This window comes from Salvia hispanica, chromosome 5 (assembly GCF_029641045.1).
Source record: "Salvia hispanica isolate PSC_SH4W2 chromosome 5, Shi_PSC_v1, whole genome shotgun sequence".
Classification (NCBI taxonomy): domain Eukaryota; kingdom Viridiplantae; phylum Streptophyta; class Magnoliopsida; order Lamiales; family Lamiaceae; genus Salvia; species Salvia hispanica.
The window spans coordinates 2416792-2434403 of record NC_142696.1 but is presented as its reverse complement, the minus strand read 5'-3'; the positions used below and the strand labels follow the sequence as shown (position 1 = coordinate 2434403).

Sequence of the window (17612 nt, the reverse complement as noted above, 5' to 3'; positions counted from 1 at the left end):
TAAGCGTTTGCCAATGTGGGACTCGTTGATTGAGTTCATTGTAGAGGAACAACCGGGGCTGGTCAGCGGGGATCTCAACTGTGTAATGGCTCCGGACGAAAGAGTAGGGGACCGCATTGCGACTGAATATGAGATGAAAGACCCTATCGACACTTGTGCTTTGCTAGGCCTCAAGGATGTCCCGTACACAGGTTGCAAGCTCACATAGACCAATGGGACAAGGTTCAGCAAAATTGATAGAGTCCTTGTAAATGAAGCTTGGCATAGGAACAATTACATCGCTACAACAGTATTTCAGCCAGCACGTTATCATTCAGACCATTCCCCGGCATTTACCTCCCTCTTTGGAGAACGGGTATCCTTTCCAAAGCCTTTTAAGTTCTTCAATTTTTGGACTAAACATGCAGGCTATGACTCCTTGGTCAAGGAAAAATGGGCTGCCAGATTCCATGGAACGGCACAATTTGTTCTAGCCGAAAGGGGAAAGGAGATGAAGAAACATCTCAAGGATTTCAACTTCAAAGAGACAAGCCTTATCTCCCAAAGGGCAACCGAGGCAACAACCACGCTTGAAAGGCTACAACTTCAATTAGATGGGGACACGAGCAACACACAACTTCAAGCACAAGTCAAGGCCCTCAAGATCGATGCTGAAAAATTTTGCCGATGGGAAAGGCAGTTCTTCTCGCAAAAAGCTAAGAATAAGCATATACTCTTGAGTGATCATAACACCTCCTTCTTCCATGGGTTGGTCAAGAGGAACAACGCAAGGAACTACATTGCGTTTCTGTGTAGCGACGATGGATCTATAATAAGAGACCCGGTACAAATCAACCAAAAGTTTGTGGACTATTTCTCAAACCTTCTTGGTACCAGATCCGAGACCCAACCAATCGAGGCGTACATCGTGCAAAATGAGTACACTCTCAATGCTGAGGAGAGTTGGGACATGATCAAGACCGTGACGGACGACGAGATTAAGGAGGCCTTATTTAGCATTGGAGATGACAAGGCACTGGGGCCTGATGGATACACGTCTGCTTTTTACAAGAAATCTTGGGACACGGTGGGTGTCGACGTGACTAAGGCGGTCAAAGAGTTTTTCAGGACCCGGAAACTTCTAAGGCGAATCAACACAACAATAGTGTCCCTCATCCCGAAAACGTCGGCCAACCCAAAAGTAGGAGACTACAGGCCAATCTCTTGCTGCAATGTGATTTATAAAGTGATCACGAAGATCATCTCAAAGAGAATTGGTCCAGTGCTGCCAAAGCTAATAAACCAAGCCCAATCCGCTTTCATCCCGGGGCGCAACATTATGGACAATGTCTACCTTGCACAAGAACTTCTCAAGGGCTACATGGTTAAAAGATCAACTCCACGATGTGCGGCAAAGATAGACCTTAGGAAAGCTTACGACACTATCAACTGGAACTTCCTAAGAACGGTCATGCTCGGACTCAACTTCCATCCTATACTTGTGGACTGGATTATGGAATGTGTCTCAACACCTTCCTTCTCTATTGCTATTAATGGAAGCCCACATGGGTTCTTTCAAGGGAAACGTGGTCTGCGCCAAGGGGATCCAATGTCCCCATACCTTTTCATCTTGTGCATGGAGTACCTCTCAAGGCTACTAGCAACTCGTACGGAGGCTGAGTTTAATTATCATGCCAAGTGTGCTGATCTACGCATAACACACCTTGCTTTCGCAGATGATTTGATGCTTTTTTGTAGGGGCGACGAGGGATCCATCAGAATACTAGCCGACACGATGGATGAATTCGCGGAATGCTCGGGCCTTCAAATTAATGGTGAGAAATCCCAACTCTTTGCCGAAGGAGTTCATGGACGTGAGCTCACTGAGATTGCAAGTATCTTTGGATTTCCATTGGGGGAATTGCCAACAAAATATCTTGGGATCCCTCTAAACTCGACGAGGCTAAAGGCAGCTCATTACTCACCCCTGCTCGACAAGATCACCGCCCTCACGAAGAAATGGACGGGCAAAAATCTCTCTTATGCGGGCCGCACCGAGCTGATTAAATCCGCTCTCCAAGGAGTCGATTGCTACTGGATCCAAGTGTTCCCCCTCCCCGGCACGGTCATTGACCGCATTATTAGAGTGACCCGACAATTCTTGTGGGGGTCAAAGCATAATCCAGTTGCATGGAAGACACTCTGCCTCCCACGAAAGGAAGGTGGTCTTGGTCTGAGGAACCTTAAATCGTGGAACAAAGCATTGTTATCGAGGGTCTTATGGGATATCTTTTGTAAGAAGGACTCCCTATGGATCAAATGGATCCATAACATTTATATTGGGCAACGTTCCTTTTGGGACTGGAGTGCACGGGACCGGGACTCGCAACTGATAAAGACACTGCTTGGCATACGCGACGAAATGTTGCAACACCTGCCGAATACCGAGGTGGAGCTGCTGTGGGGCACTTGGTTCCAATCCAAAGGAACATCAGAGGCATATGAGTGGTTCAGGCCGAAAGGTGAACAAAGATACTGGCCAAAGTTTGTGTGGAAGGGGTATATTCCACCAAAATATTCCTTCACCACATGGCAGGCAATACTCGGGAGATTGCCTACACGTGATCGGCTCAAATTCCTCGACATCAACCGTGTTTGCCCTCTTTGCAACATGGAACACGAATCAGCAAGCCACATCTTTTTCAAGTGCAGAAAGAGTAGAGTAACATGGGGGAAGATCAAGGCTTGGCTTGGAGTTTCAAGACCCCTCACAACAATCCAGAACGCAATCAAGTGGATGGCTCGAGAAAACTTTGGGTCTGCCATCACCAAACGGGCCAAATGGGTAGCACTTGCGGCTACGGTTAGTCTCATCTGGAAGGCCAGAAATTTATTAGTCTTCCATAGTATTGTCTTTGATCCGAACCATCTTGTGTTCGAGATTAAAAGAGTCACATGTATTGTCCTCTATTCCTTGTACCCGGAGGACTCCGTTGTAATGGCTCTTGGTTGCTAAATGTCCTTAATAATAATCGGGCTGGGGCAATTGCCTTGGCAGGGTGCGTCTACCACTGCCATGGGTATATCCCAAGGTAGGATGGCCAATTATGTCTCGTGTGCCGACATTGCCTAACAAATCATTCGAGTTTTACCGTAGTGGTGTTCGAGGGTCTGCAGAAGGGACAAGGTGGTGCGGACTTGAGTTGTCACATGTTATCGAACTACCAAATCATCGTCACGCACCACCGCGTGGCCCACCCCCCCACCACAGTGGGCCACCTTCATATATAAATAATCCCACTTTTCCGAATGTACCAATATGGCGTAATGGTTAGGAACGATAAATTTCAAACAGAGGCCGAGGCAACACATTTTTCTCCGATGGGCCTAACGAAGCACTCGAGCTTCTTACATTGGTGGTGTCCGAGGGTCTGCGCAAGGGACTCGGTGGCGCGACTTGAGTTCCCACCATGTTGGGGAACTACCGAGCATCGTCCGCACCATCGCCTGGCCACTCCCACCAGAGTGGTCCTCCTACATATATATTTGAACCAGGTTTTCCGATCTCACCAGTAAGGCATATATGGTTACGAACGATAAATTTCAATCAGAGGACGGGGCACCAATCACTCAAACAACGGCCATTCCTCCCCCTTCCCTGTCTTCTTAGGGTACTCTTTTTCCTCTTGGGGATTTTTCCCAATGGGTTTTGCCCCGAGAGGTTTTAACGAGGCCCGCCCTCTCCGCTAGAGGGTTCACGTTTGTGGTTTCGGGGGCAGACCCGGACTGCCCCCACACGGGTATGCCTGTGTTCCCCATGTAAATTCTACTTGGCAAGGACGCTTGTCTAAGCCCTAGGCTCTCTAGGTTTAAGACTTTTGTTCCGTTCGCATTGTACATTGGCTTAGTAAAAGCCCTTGGGTATACCCAAGTTTCAACTGTATTGTTTTGATCCCCACCCCGGCTCGCTAGCTTGACTAGTTGGTTGTATCCCTCGGGTATACCCGAGCTCTTATTGTACTTCTTTTTATTTTATTGGATTTATTTACACACCAAAAAAAATTTAAAAAAATTGCATAATGTTTCATTCACTAGGGAGTAGTAAATTCTTCATTTTGAGTGATACAAGATAAGTACATCTGTTTTTTTTTTTTTTAAATCTCCATATTGCTTTCAGTTCTCATTTTCTATATTTATCATTACTTGAAACACTTATGTCTCGTGCATAGCTCGGTTGTTAATACTAGTTGGTAAAGTAAGAGAGAGTGAGGAAAAAGGTAGTAGAATAAATGTTAGTGCATTGTGAGGTCCATATTATGGATGATGTGTAGAATTATTATTTATTTAAAACTTTCCATATTTAGACTTAGTCTAATTTTGATAGCATCCCAAAATGGTAAAACTAATGTATTTTTTGTGGTCATAATTGAGTACTATAATCATGATTTTCTACTTTCAGAATTGTTTTCCACTATAAATACTAACAAGAGTTTCACTCTCCACTATATACTACTCCTATTATATATTTAATTAGGATTGTCAACTTCCACATAAGAGGTTTGTTCTCCATTTTTATATATTTTGAGTGAATGATTTGATAGAATGTGAAGTTCACCGGTCAAAATTTTAAAAAGTGAAATAAGTCATTTATTAGCGGGATGAAAATAAGAGACACTTGAGGCATTTAACGTGGAAGGACTGAAGGAGAGAGTACTTAGATTATAGTATAGTCTACACTTATTGAGTAAATGAGTTTATAAACTACAGTATTAAGAAAAAGAGAGATTATAAACTAGTATATAAAAGTAAAACATGAGTGATGAGTTAAGTTAATACATCGTGGCTATAAAAAAATGACTGAATTGAATTGGGCCTATCAATATTAATATAGTAAATAATTTTTTACTGAAGAAGCCCATAATAATTGGGCCTGTTCATTTTAATAATAATAATTTTATTTATTTATTTATTTCTGTAAATATTTTTCTCAAGCTGTATTGATTCACTAAACTGAGCTGCAGTGATGGCGGAGCAAAATCGCGGCGGCGGAAATGCTAAAGCTGATGATCAATTCACGCGGTGCCCGCACTGCGCCGGCCCTCTCACTAAGGAGATGGTACGCCGCCCAAAAAAAATAAAATTGATTCAGTTTTTATGGCTGTAGTTCGATTTTATTCAGATTTTTTCTACGATTGCAGGAGACTAGCAAGTGGACCGTTTCGCCACTCGTTAGAGAAGGCTTCTCTATGGTGAGAATTAAAACAATCTTCGTGTTTTTGGTTTTTGGGTGAATTTCTGTTTTTTTTTTTTGTTTTTTTTTTCTATTTTCCTTCATAATTTAGTTTTTTTGTGTTGTTGTTGCTCGTGAGTTTAGATAGGAACGGCGGTTGGAGGGATAGCAGGCGCTGTCTACGGCTTCAACCACAGTAAGTTTGTCTTGTTTTGTTTATTTTTGGTAGCTTTATGGTAGACTTTGAATTGTGCACACAATTTGTTTGATGAAATTCCTATTCATAAGGTATTGTTCTATTATTGTATTATCGAAAGAGATAGTCGTGTTGGTTTAAAACAACTCTGCCATCAATCACTAGCTTTAGATTGAACCGTAGTAGGATTGATGAGTGTCGTGCTGCTTGCGACAAGGTTGCCGTTTCTCTTGTTAGTTTTTAATCCAAGTACGAAAGAAATTTGAGGTTCTTCTTGGGTTAAGTGCTATGAAATCACAACTTATTCTTCAGTGCTCCGTTTCTCGATATTAATGTGCTATTGGTAGCGAAGTGTTTAGCGATTTGCTGCAAAATTTTGATTTGCTGGGAAGGGGAGTATGTGATTGCGAAAAATTCACTCTTTCCTTTGTACTGCTGCAGCTATGCCCGTCGTTAGGAGGAGGATTAAAGGGCCTATGTGGCTGCAATTCTTCGTTGGTGTAAGTCTATTGGTGCTGCTTTTTTGTTCTTGAAGACTATAAACATACTCTGTTTTTTAGCCTTGTTTCTCTTATGTTTCATTTAGCTATATGTTACTTATAAAGATGTTTATCTCATAAGATCCCATCTTCCTTTTGCTTTTCCATTGTCGGATTTATCTAAATTCATCTTTCTCGATGCAGGGACCTCCTGTCATTATTTTCTCATCAGGATGTGCCGGGCTAGCAGGTGAGATGGCTGCTCCAATTAACTGCTCATGTCTATTAGCTAAACACACTCTCGATCATAACTTGCTAATCCTACACACTATATATCTGCGTAATTTTGATAGCAACTCTGTCGGCCATGTCTGCTGAAACATCTTTTTCGCAAGAAGCTGTATAGATAGATTAAGAGATCTGGAGCTGGCTTTTGTCTACTTGTTTTCATGCAAACTGTTGATGTAGTTAGCTGTGGTGGGGGTTTGGCAATAGAATTTGTGATTTTTCAACCATTTAGCTATTGTAATATGACGAAAATGCATCATCTTATTTCTTTCCATATGGACTTGATTTACATGCAGGTGGTTCACTTCCGGCTTTGGCTCAACTTGCATCTTCATCTTACCATGCCTTTCTGTCCTCCCCACCATCTCCACCTTCATCCTCGTAGAACTTGGAATCTACTGGTTGTGGGCTCTTCTCTTAATTACCGGTTCCTGTTGATTGGGAGAACATTAATGGAACATTAATGGTTTTGCTAGGGAGGAGGATTGCTAATATGAATGAGGATGGTGAAACGACACTCAAATGTATTTGATACAAATGTATTTGATACATGTAAAAAATAGTAAAAAACTGATTTCTTATGCATTCAAGATGTCAGCTTATATCAGTTAATGCTAGTTCCTTTTTTTTCTCATGCTCGTGTACCTTTGAGCTACTTGTAACTTGTCGAGAAGCAACTGATCTTTCAATAAGAAAAACTGAAAGGGGAACAGTTGTGGTCACCCCTACCTTCTTGAAAAAATAGCTGTAGCAACTTTCTTGGTAATTCCACACAAACATGCCTCTTATGAACAGGCTGCTCTGTATTAGCTAGCTCTTCTTTCCATCACTTTAATGTGATGGTCCAATCCGAGATCACATGATGCTATTCTAAACTTGGATGTCACTTATTAGCTTGTGTCTAGTTTTAAAATTTACTGCTGGAATTAAATTGTGAGATCAATGATTGTCTTTGAGGAGCATGTTGCAAGCCTTAATGTGAATCTTCTGATACCGCATGCTCATGTTTCATCATATAAACGATCTGTTCAGTTTTATCATTGACTGTTTTTCGTTATTCCACACCTTTTAATTGCAAAGAATCATCAATCTCTACCAGTGATGGTTTCTCGGGCAGTCTCAGTAACTAAAGTTCCCTTCTGCCACAAGGTAATTTTCAGTTTAAAGAGTGTTATACATGTCACTTCAATCATTGGTTGTTACTGCAGGTTAAGTAATTTCTAGAGGCATCACTGCAACAAAGTGTCTGATACCGCATGCTCATGTTTCATCATATAAACGATCTGTTCAGACGTATGTATCATTGACTGTTTTTTGTTATTCCACACCTTTTTTTTTACCAGTGATGGTTTCTAGAGCAGTCTCAGTAACTCAAGTTCCCTTCTGCCACAAGGTAGTAATTTATAATTTTCATTTTAAAAGCAATATATTATACATGTTCCTTCAATCATTGGTTGTTACTGTAATTTGTAGAGGCATCTACTGCATCAAAGTGGTGCATGGGAATGTAATAGATTTGATTGCAGAAAGAGGTACCAAAACCAGTTTGTGAAAAAGGTAAAACGGCTTTCTGCATAATAGTGTAGAAGTTGCCATAAAGTCGTTGCGAGAAGCTTCTGTAAGGAAGTGGAAAGGCTGCAACTTTGTCAAAGTACAATAAACTTGTATAGGGATCTTGCTTGTACACTGCAAAAATGGGGCCTTTCTAGTCATATCTTCTCTAAATCAAGAATGCCCATGTGCTCTAGCATCATGCCACCAATTTGGGACCACTTCCATGTGCCACTTGCAGTTAATTGTGATTCTTCTTTTTTCACCATTCTTGCAAATCCCCTACACCCCCACCCCCACCTGTCTTATCACTGTAAATTTTGATATTCTAAGGTTCGTGGGTTGAAAGTGATGCTGCTGCACCTGATGTATTTGTCTGATGAATGTGCAGGTGCATGCGGATGCGCGTTTGATCAATGGATCTGTGTTCTTCATGGATTTGCATCACCATGGTTGAGGTATGTATGATTATAAAGTGGAAAGCATGCATATAAAGGGTACTTTTGTGAGGACCATGCTTTTAGATTTTTAGGATGCATGCCCTCAAAATTTGAATGCATGTTTTATGATGAGACCATCTTGCCATAAGATGGATCAAGATAGAAACCGGAACTCATAGACTCATAGTATTACACATACCAACCGAAAACAAATTTGTCATTGAAATATGCGTTTGGATTCAGATCTTAACCAGTCCTGTGAGAAGACTATCCCATAGGGCTCGGCCTTTAAGGATTATATGTCGATACGATGTTATACCTAGTGTAGGGAAATACAATTGTAGGTTAAACAACATTCAAAAACCATAAACCAGACTCAATAATCTGCTCCTCCACCAACAAAACCGGTTAACAACATTCCAAAACCTTAATAAACAAAAATGGCACAAACACAACCACTCTAGACAAAAGGGATCTATATTTCCTCCTAGTAATAGCAACAGTTATTTATAGTAGTATCAAAAAACATAAGGTAGAGACTGACTCTGACTGTATATTTGGACATAGTAAGTCAAGGAAAAGGCAAAAGAACTATCTGTGGCACACACATTTGTAGTGATAAGCACTATTCATGGGATCATTGCCTTCAACCGGTACTTGCTCCGCTCTACACTTATACCGACAACCTCTGCACTCGTTGTAGGTGCAAGTTGGAGCCACCGAGCCGATTAAGAACCTTCTAGAACCTCCCTGCATTCCCCACAACAAGGAATTCAATCCATGGCTCAGACACTGAGATTTTGATGCTATTGAAAATCTTATAGTTTACTTACTTCTCTCAATTCTGATGGAATATTGTAATCTTTCCAGTTTTTGACATGTCCCTTTTGAACTCTGGACCCTGCATTGCCAAAATCACTAGTCACATGCATGAAACCATGGAGCAATACGAACCGAGAAAAATCAAGTATGGCAGACTTAATTACAACCTTGGACTAGGATTGCTGCACAGAGCAAGGCGAGGAGGAGCACATGCTTCTTCATCGTCTGGCCTTGTTTGTAGTGGTAAAAGTATTTGGAGTAGAAACAGGACTGATTGAGCCCGGAAAGAGAGGATGTGAAGATGGGAAGGAGGGAAAAAAGGGGGTGTGTGGATGTATGAATAGTGGCTAAAATATGTAGTACTAATGCAGAAAGAAACAAAAAGAGACAAAACTACATTTTCAAATAAAATAAAATGCTGCATCATTCCATTTCCTTCCATAGACCTACAAAATCTTATACAGTATCTTTCCAACTTTGCAAATCATTTTATTTTATTTTTTTGTGTATTTTGTTGGCCTCATAGTAGGGGGGAGGGGGGCTGATTGCTATCTTTCATAAAGACATTTTGTCCATGGAATAAATGGCAGAAAAGAATCAAGTTATGTACATTTTGACTGGATGATTTTTTTATTTACTTATACATGTGGTATTATTTTTTTGTATGCAGATATAGATATTACATGGTTAGATCCGAATCACCGGCTCAGCTCGGAACTAGTCAGATGGTTGTGGTTTTTGGACTACCCATCTGGAACCAGAACCGGCGTACCTATTATGCTTCTAAGCTGTTATCAGAGGAAAATGTGAAAAATCCATGGAAATTGGGAAATGTGAAATCCGTTGAGAAACTGAAAAAAACAATAAAAACGATCAAATTTGAAGCAAAATTGAAACCGTCGAGTCGAATCAACCGTATATGCAAGATCGATGATACAACGCAGCTTTGTTGGTAAGAGACTTTTTCTCTACCCAATGGGTCATTGGTTCGAGTCATAATGGAATAAATGTGGAATCATTATTAACCATTTTTAAAAAAAAACATCCTATGCAAGATCCAATCTTAAAATTGCAAGAATTCAACCCTATACCAAACGTTGTAGGCTTGTTTGATTGACAAAAAATCATGAATAGGTTAAAACATCTAATCCATGAAAAAAATCTTGAAAAGTGTAAATATAATAATACACCTAGAAAATTATTTAGAACATTGGATAAAAGTTTTTCTGAGTAACCATGTTTCTTTGTCTGAAAATAGAATTATGCCTCCCTCCACCCAAAAAGCATATAAATTATTTATCAGTTTCTAAAATAATTTAAATAAATTATTCTGTTTCCTTGTAGATGGCCTACCTGTAAAGCTGAATCCAATCACAGATGAATCCAAAAAGAAGTCTCAAATTGACTCAGAAGCTAAGCAATTTCACATTTTATTTGAGAAATAAAATAATTGAGTTACCAAAAATTCACCAAACTAATTATTTGAAGCTATTTCTAGATCTTTTCAGAACTATCCCAATAATTTAACAATATTGTTGTGTGGGACCCATGGAAACCCATGTGAGGGTCGAAGTCAAATTATGTCTGATTTCAGGGAGCGAAATGCAAAATGAAATTCTTCGCCGGCCCATATTTCTAAAAAGATCGGTTATCGACCATACAAAAGCCCATCTTTAACGATCAATAAGCCCAATCAAAGTATATATATAATTAAGGGTTGATCACCGAATTTATTCAGACATTTGATTATTTTATCAGTTTTATTCAATTTCGAAATTTTATCACTTTTTTTTTGTTAGTAGAGGGTGGTGTTCGGTTTTTTAAGATAAAATAATACTAAAATATAATCTAGGATTGAGTTGTAAGATTATTTTAGTTATTAGTGGATCAACTATCATAAATTATCTCATGATTATTCATGTAAGATTGAGTTATCTCATTAACCAAACACACTACATATTTAATCTGTGATACAATCTTGCAAATCGAACAGCCCCAAGGATATTCATCAACAAACCCAATGATTATTCCTCGTACTGATTTGTAGGCATCTCGAGTGGTAAAATAATTGACCCAAGGATTTGCTTCACATTCGTAGGATCAATCTCCTGACCATTTAATTAACGATTAACGAGTCTATTGCCATTCGAATATACCCTCTGGGTTAAAATATTATCCCTTTTACTAATAAATCAATCCCGTCCAATATTTTTTTCCTACTTACAATTTCTATATTCCATCATCATTGAGCCAAGTTCCCATAGTAAAAAACACTCCACAAAACAAACAAAAAAAAAGGATTTTGTTAGCATTGGTAGGTTGAATCTATTAGATATAATTGATACAATTATATACTCCCTCATCCCATTTTAGGAGTCTCGGTTAATCAATTTTGGGCATCCCGCTTTAGGAGTCTCGGTTGAAATAAATTAATAAAAAATGCCTACAAAGTGTTAAAAGTGGGTCTCAACATCCACTATGACATTTATTTATTGGACACTCAATTAAAAGTGGGTCTCAACATCCACTACAATATTTATTTATCACACGCTCGAACAATTTTTTCTTAAAACATGTGTCCGACTCAACCGGGACTCCTAAAGCGGGACGAGGGAGTAATATTAATAAATTTGTTAAATTGTGAAAAAATTGATTAAAACCACTCCAAATCAAAATATCCTATTCGAACCCAACATTAACCCATTACTTAGATCAACATATAAATTATTCCAAAGATTTCCTCAAACTTCAAATTTCTCCCTATAAAAATATACCTAAAAAAGACAAAAAGTAAAAACCAAACAAACCGTAATTTAAAGTTGAAACCTTCCCGCGAAATCCAACCTCTGAAGAATACCAATCCTTGGCCTCCATCTTCTTCTTCCTCCTCATCTCCCTCAATCAATCCCTTTCCTTTCTCTCTCTAACTCTCTCTCTCAACAATCCACCTCAAGCAACGCATCATTTCTCTCTCCACACATACATATACAAATACTATCTCTCCCCTCAACAATTCCCACCATCATTCAAATCAAAACACAAACAAACAAACACTCCCTTAATTTTTCTAGTAAAAAAAAATGACCTCCGAGCAAGCTCCGGTGCAAGCTCCGGTGGAATCCCCACTGCCCCTCGCCAAATACTCGAAAAGGGTCACCGTGGACACGATCTCCGGCCGCCCCGACGGCGGCGCGGGGCTGATCGGGCGGAGGGTGGTCGTGGGAGGGTGGGTGAAGTCCTCCCGCGAGTTCAAGCTGGAGGCGCCGGCGCCGCCTCCGGCCGCCGGAGGCCCAAAGGACATCAGCTGCGTGGAAGTCCTCCAAACAAAGCTCCCCTTTTTCCGGTCGATCATAAAGGTCTTCGGCGGAGAGCAGCGGATCCGGGACAAAATCGACTCTATTATCCCAAAGCCGCCGCAGCCGTCCATCTCGATCTTGGAAATCGGCGACGGATCCTGCGTTTCTAGCCTGCAGGTAATAAAGAGTCGCGTTTATCGTGAACACGTGTTTCGATGAAATTAATAGTAATTGAATAAAATAAAATAAAATAAAAATAAACGACATTCGAAACTAGTACTGCACTCATTCGACAATGAGACATGTACAAATCTTCGTGATCCAGAAGGTGAAAATGGTCTTCGATTCTCGCAATTAAAGTTTCAAATGAGACATTGAATATTGCGAGAATGAATAACTATGTTTAGACCTTCGATCGCAAAGATTTGCAATACCTTTTCGTGGGATTAAATCCTACTACAAGAGACCAAAAAAATTTCAAATTTCTTCCTTTAAGTCAAATTCACATTCTTCCAGAGCACAGTTTTCACCATGACCTATGTCTTGGAGAAATATTATGCTCCCTTTTATGTGAATATCATTGGTGACCAATTAATAACCACCTCTCTAATTTAGTACATGTTACTCTTATTTGTTTTGTTCTATATAATACTCCTATTTATTTTATTTCTAACCCTTCAAAATTTAATATTCACTGATTCTACAAATTACTTAAAAATCAAAACTCAATCTGTTCATTTTCTCTATAATTTCAAATAAGTTAATAAAAACTTCGACGGTAAATTATGAAAAAGTGACATTCACATAAAGTATGTAGCATAACATTTCGTCCTATCCCTATAATTTTTAGGTGGTGGTGGATTCCGCCTTAGCTTGGCCGGCGCAGGTTATGCCGTCCGGGACGTGCATTTTAGTCGAAGGCACATTCCAGAAGCCGTCGCTACCGGACAGGAAGCAGAAGCACACAATTGAGCTCAAAGCCGACAAACTCCTCCACCTCGGCACCGTCGACCACGACCGCTACCCTCTCTCCAAGAAGCGCCTCCCTCTCGAGCTCCTCCGCGACTCCGCCCATTTCCGCCCCCGCACCACCACCGTCGCATCCGTGGTGAGAATCCGAAACGGCCTCACACAGGCCGCCTTCGCGTTCTTCCGCGAAAACGGATTCCTGCACGTGCAGGCGCCTGTGACCACAGTCACACACGCCAGCGGCGGCGGCGCCAGGGAGAGTCTGCTCCACGTGGAGACGACTCTCCCTGATGGCGTCAAGGCGGAGACGATACGGGCTTCGATCAAGGAGAAGAGCAAGAAAATTGAGGAATTGAAGAGGAGTGGAAGCAACAAGGAGGCATTGGCTGCTGCGGTTCAAGATCTTAAGAAAACGACTGAGCTGGCTGAGCTAGTCGAAGGCGAGCAGAGGCGGACCAGGACTTACCTGTCCGCCTCTGGTCGCCTCCATTTGGAGAGCCACGCCTCGGCTCTGGGGAACGTGTGCTCGTTCGGGCCTAGGTTCCGAGCATGCTCTCCAGAGTCGAAGAAGGTGCTGGCCGAGATGTGGATGGTCGAGATCGAAGTGGCCTTCTCCGACCTTGAGGTTTTTGTGCTCTTTTTGGCTAGTCTTTTGGGATAAGTTCTCCTGTTTGGTTCGTAGTATTGGTTGTTTGGTAAAGGAACCAGCCATGACTAACGAGTGTCCCACATTGGTTGCGAATGGCAACTGGTGTGGGTTTGTAGACAAAATGAGTTTTATTTCTTTCCAAATAGACTAATTTTTGGGGATAAGTTCTTCTGTTTGGTCGGTAACAGATTGATAGTTTTGGTTTATGGGCTATTTCAGGACTCTATGCAGTGTGCAATGGACTTCTTGAAGTCCATCTGCAGATGGATAATGCAGAGCTCTGTAGAGGATCTCAAATTTATGGAGAAGCGCGTTGACAAGCACGTCGTGGATCGACTTCAACTGATAGCCGAAGGCCCCTTTGAGAAGATCACATATACAGAAGCAGTCAAGGTCTTGAAACAGGTAAAGATCATCACATGATGTTCCATGTTTTTCATGATATCCCACATTTTGATGGCCTTACAAATCAGGCGAAGAACGAGAGGATTATCGAGTGGGGGGCGCCTCTCTCCGAGGAGCACGAATCCGTCTTGGCAGAGGAGATCTACAAGAAGCCGGTGATCGTGTACAACCACCCTAAGGAGCTGAAGCCGTTCAATGCTCGTAGCAACGATGATGGGGAGACGTGTGCAGCGTTTGATGTGATTGTGCCGAAGGTTGGGACAGTGATCAGAGGAAGCCAGAGTGAGGAGAGGTTCAACATGTTGAGTGGAAGGTAATAATGTGTTCAAAATCTTTAAATAGATCAACCTGGTTAGAAAAATTTTCATAGTTTTGTTACTTTTTTTTGCAGAATCAAGGAATTAGGCCTAGAGAAAAAGGAGTATGAGTGGTATCTTGATCTTCGAAGGCACGGCACTGTCAAGTGCTCCGGTTTCAGCTTCGCGTTCGACACCTTTGTCCTCTATGCCACTGGGCTCAACGATGTCCGCGATGCCACCCCTTTTCCGCGAAGCTCCGGACAACCAAATAACTAGAGCAAGATCAAGAAAATGGCATTCACCAGTCTCATTACCCATTACATTGTGAAAAATTAGGACAAGGGATCAACACGTGTACATTGTACATACATAAGATTCCAAGAATCAAATACTACAAAAACTTGTCACAAAGTCTTATTACATCACATTGTCATGAGAGCATCAAACAAGCACAAATTGCAAACTTCAAAACACCATTCCTCAATTCTTAACAGACATGACTCTCAAATACTGAGATTCTGTATTTTTAAACCTCACATAACTGATAAAATAATTACTAATAAACATTGTTAAAAGCTACCCAAATCCATGGTTAAATTATGATCATTAAATTTTGATTCGAAGCTCGCATAGAACAAGTTCAATACAATGGTGAATTCTTTCGTCAGGAGTCAAATCCAAAGAGCATACATGAGCAGTAAGTTCTGCCACTGCCTTGTCCAAAATATCGACACGCAAGAGTCTGATCCGAAGGAACGTGTTCCAACCATCAGTCACCGCACACCAACTGTTATCAAGTAAAGACAATTGAACACAAAACTAACAAGAATCAAAGCCAAAAAGGAAGACAAGATGTCAAGAACTGCAATTTAACTAAAAGAAATCAATATTCGAAGAGGTCCAAGACAATCCTACAAAAGAGGCCCATGGTTTAACGACTATCACAGTAATCAAACTACAGTCACAACTCAAAATGAGCTAACATTCTCCATCACAAAACTCTTGAGCGAGAGAAAGCTCGAGGCATACATGGTTGTAAGACTTTCACGCCTACGAACCTTTTGAACCACAATGTCATAGTCAATAGTTTTTGACTTGTTGGAGTAGCAGAATAGACCTCCATCAAAAGTTCCCGACGTGTTGGAGTAGTAGAATAGATATCCATCTGCTTCAATGAAGGCATCACCGTTTTCGAAAAGTCTTATTGGCCACACATGAATATATGCATCAAAGGAGTAACCAAATCGGGGGATGATAATTAGTTCCTTTGTGAAACACTGATCATCTTCATTCATCAACCAGATTACAAGTCTCCCATCAAGTGAAAGATCGCTTACACAGAGGCAATCCCTCAAAACACTGAGTGTCTTACCAAAGAGAGCATCTCTAGAGAAATACGGAGGTGAAGGAAAGGCGCTATAAACTTCTGTTTCAAGATCAAAGCATGAAATCCATCTACCAGAGCCATTTGTTGCTTTCTTGACCGTCCAATAAAGTTTCCCACTCAGAAATACCCCTCCAACCCATTTATATAACCAGAGCGAGCTATCAGAGGGGACTTTTCTCCACGATCCGGTTCCCACAGTATATACTTGGCACTCATTTTTGTACTCCTCATGTAGTGGTTTTTCTCCGAAAATCCTAACCACCTTATATTGGCCGGTCAGCTTGCTCACTCCAAATCCAAAAGTCTCCACGTCAATCTGATCTTTAGGGGAAGATTGGCGAGGACAAGGGAGCTTGATATAGTCACGTGTGATTGGATTGCACAGGATAAGATCATCATGATCGTCGCCACATAGAAAGATCAAACCATTAGCTGAACTATGCATTGGCTCATCAAAAGGGAGTTCGAAGTAGAAGTCTACATTCAAACGATGCTCCTTATCAAAGTTGAGGCCAATTTCATCCACAAATTGAATGACGTCGTATGACTTAGTGTGTTTCAACAGCGAGGCCCGGGACTGATCTAGATATATGGGAATTCACAAACTCAGGGGTAGCAAGAAGAACAAGCCATGGCTTACAAACACACTTGCAAGCCATAGCATGCATCTCGAGTGTGGAGTCTTGAGAGGATATTTACTACGATTTCCGATGGTAGATATTCGAAGAAATCTTGTTCCATTTGGAATTATCAGCAGTTTTCCTCTCTCAACTTAATAACACCTCCTTCATCAACACAAAAAAAAAAAATAAACAGAGCATCATCAAAATAAGTCACCATTCTCCAAACCCTAATATTACAAAATTGAATTTAGGCCTAATCCCTAATCCATTCCACAAAAAAAAAATTGGTAAATTTGGTATGCATAACAACAATTTCTGCAAATTACTACAATGCTAAAAATCGGTTTTAGTTTTAGGTTATGTATACACACAAATTTGCAGCAACAAAATATTTACACAAATCCTAGTGATACAATTGAAAATTTGAATTTAAGCCTAAAACCCTAACGCATTCCACAAGATTGAGTTCATGAAATTAATTATGGCCTAAAAACAATACATGAATGCTCTATTCTTACAACAACGCCAGAAAATGAGTAAAATAAACATCAATTTACACCAAAAAGAAGGGCATATTAGCTAGAAAACGAGCTCAATCAGAGATATCGAAAACAATCGAGTGCTGAATAAGAAAGTGCATTCACCTTCCGGGGGTGCTTTCAGAGGAAGAATCGAAGAAAAAAAAAAAAAAACGTGATTCGAGTGTTTTGATTAGCAATAGTAATAAAGAAAACAGTCGAATATATGGTGGAGTAAAAAATTAAAAATACATAAGATTAAAAATCTTAATATTTGCAAAAAAAATAAATTGATATATCTTCCTCGAAAAATCTAAAAAGTAAGAAATACAATTCAATTAATATATTCATTACTAGAGGTTTGAAATTTATTCATTGCTCCATCCGTAGTGCTAATTGAAGAGAGGTAGTGGAAAGTATGACAATTTTGACTTTTTGTATGTAAAAGGTGTTTATTTTGTTTTATTTTTACGAAAATAAT

The 17612-nt window shown here is 40.4% G+C and overlaps 3 protein-coding genes and 1 pseudogene across 4 annotated transcripts; 2 read left to right on the top strand and 2 right to left on the bottom strand.

The window, feature by feature from the left end:
• The first annotated feature begins 4964 nt into the window (after positions 1-4964).
• Positions 4965-6806, top strand: LOC125186628 (uncharacterized). Its single transcript, XM_048083036.1, has 6 exons — positions 4965-5095; positions 5178-5228; positions 5354-5405; positions 5847-5905; positions 6089-6134; positions 6469-6806. The coding sequence occupies exons 1-6, from the start codon at positions 5003-5005 to the stop codon at positions 6555-6557; spliced, it is 390 nt and encodes a 129-aa protein (XP_047938993.1). The 5' UTR covers positions 4965-5002; the 3' UTR covers positions 6558-6806.
• A 1708-nt stretch (positions 6807-8514) lies between these two features.
• Positions 8515-9380, bottom strand: LOC125186630 (EPIDERMAL PATTERNING FACTOR-like protein 9). Its single transcript, XM_048083037.2, has 3 exons — positions 9153-9380; positions 8997-9064; positions 8515-8913 (listed from the first exon to the last, which is right to left on the bottom strand). The coding sequence occupies exons 1-3, from the start codon at positions 9205-9207 to the stop codon at positions 8755-8757; spliced, it is 282 nt and encodes a 93-aa protein (XP_047938994.1). The 5' UTR covers positions 9208-9380; the 3' UTR covers positions 8515-8754.
• Positions 9381-11999: 2619 nt separating this feature from the next.
• LOC125190138 (asparagine--tRNA ligase, cytoplasmic 2-like) lies at positions 12000-15014 on the top strand. Of its 2 annotated transcripts, none has more exons than XM_048087342.2 (5): positions 12000-12458; positions 13132-13875; positions 14119-14304; positions 14379-14617; positions 14696-15014. In XM_048087342.2, the coding sequence occupies exons 1-5, from the start codon at positions 12066-12068 to the stop codon at positions 14877-14879; spliced, it is 1746 nt and encodes a 581-aa protein (XP_047943299.1). In that variant the 5' UTR covers positions 12000-12065; the 3' UTR covers positions 14880-15014. The 2 variants fall into 2 exon arrangements, with proteins under 2 accessions (XP_047943299.1, XP_047943298.1); XM_048087341.2 differs by having other exon boundaries at positions 14373-14617.
• Positions 15015-15458: 444 nt separating this feature from the next.
• LOC125190038 (putative F-box protein At3g16210) lies at positions 15459-16774 on the bottom strand (annotated as a pseudogene).
• Positions 16775-17612: the final 838 nt, after the last annotated feature.

What these genes read in the sequence shown, in the direction of transcription:
- LOC125186628 (XM_048083036.1), top strand. Translation starts at nt 5,003, where the DNA reads ATGGCGGAGCAAAATCGCGGCGGCGGAAATGCTAAAGCTGATGATCAA. An exon ending in TTAGAGAAGGCTTCTCTATG is followed by an intron (nt 5,229 to 5,353) that starts GTGAGAATTAAA and finishes TCGTGAGTTTAG; the next exon opens with ATAGGAACGGCGGTTGGAGG. An exon ending in AGGATGTGCCGGGCTAGCAG is followed by an intron (nt 6,135 to 6,468) that starts GTGAGATGGCTG and finishes ATTTACATGCAG; the next exon opens with GTGGTTCACTTCCGGCTTTG.
- LOC125186630 (XM_048083037.2), bottom strand. Translation starts at nt 9,207, where the DNA reads ATGAAGAAGCATGTGCTCCTCCTCGCCTTGCTCTGTGCAGCAATCCTA. An exon ending in TGCAGCAATCCTAGTCCAAG is followed by an intron (nt 9,065 to 9,152) that starts GTTGTAATTAAG and finishes TTGGCAATGCAG; the next exon opens with GGTCCAGAGTTCAAAAGGGA. An exon ending in TTCCATCAGAATTGAGAGAA is followed by an intron (nt 8,914 to 8,996) that starts GTAAGTAAACTA and finishes TGGGGAATGCAG; the next exon opens with GGAGGTTCTAGAAGGTTCTT.
- LOC125190138 (XM_048087341.2), top strand. Translation starts at nt 12,066, where the DNA reads ATGACCTCCGAGCAAGCTCCGGTGCAAGCTCCGGTGGAATCCCCACTG. An exon ending in CAGTCAAGGTCTTGAAACAG is followed by an intron (nt 14,305 to 14,372) that starts GTAAAGATCATC and finishes CTTACAAATCAG; the next exon opens with GCGAAGAACGAGAGGATTAT. An exon ending in TTCAACATGTTGAGTGGAAG is followed by an intron (nt 14,618 to 14,695) that starts GTAATAATGTGT and finishes TTTTTTTTGCAG; the next exon opens with AATCAAGGAATTAGGCCTAG.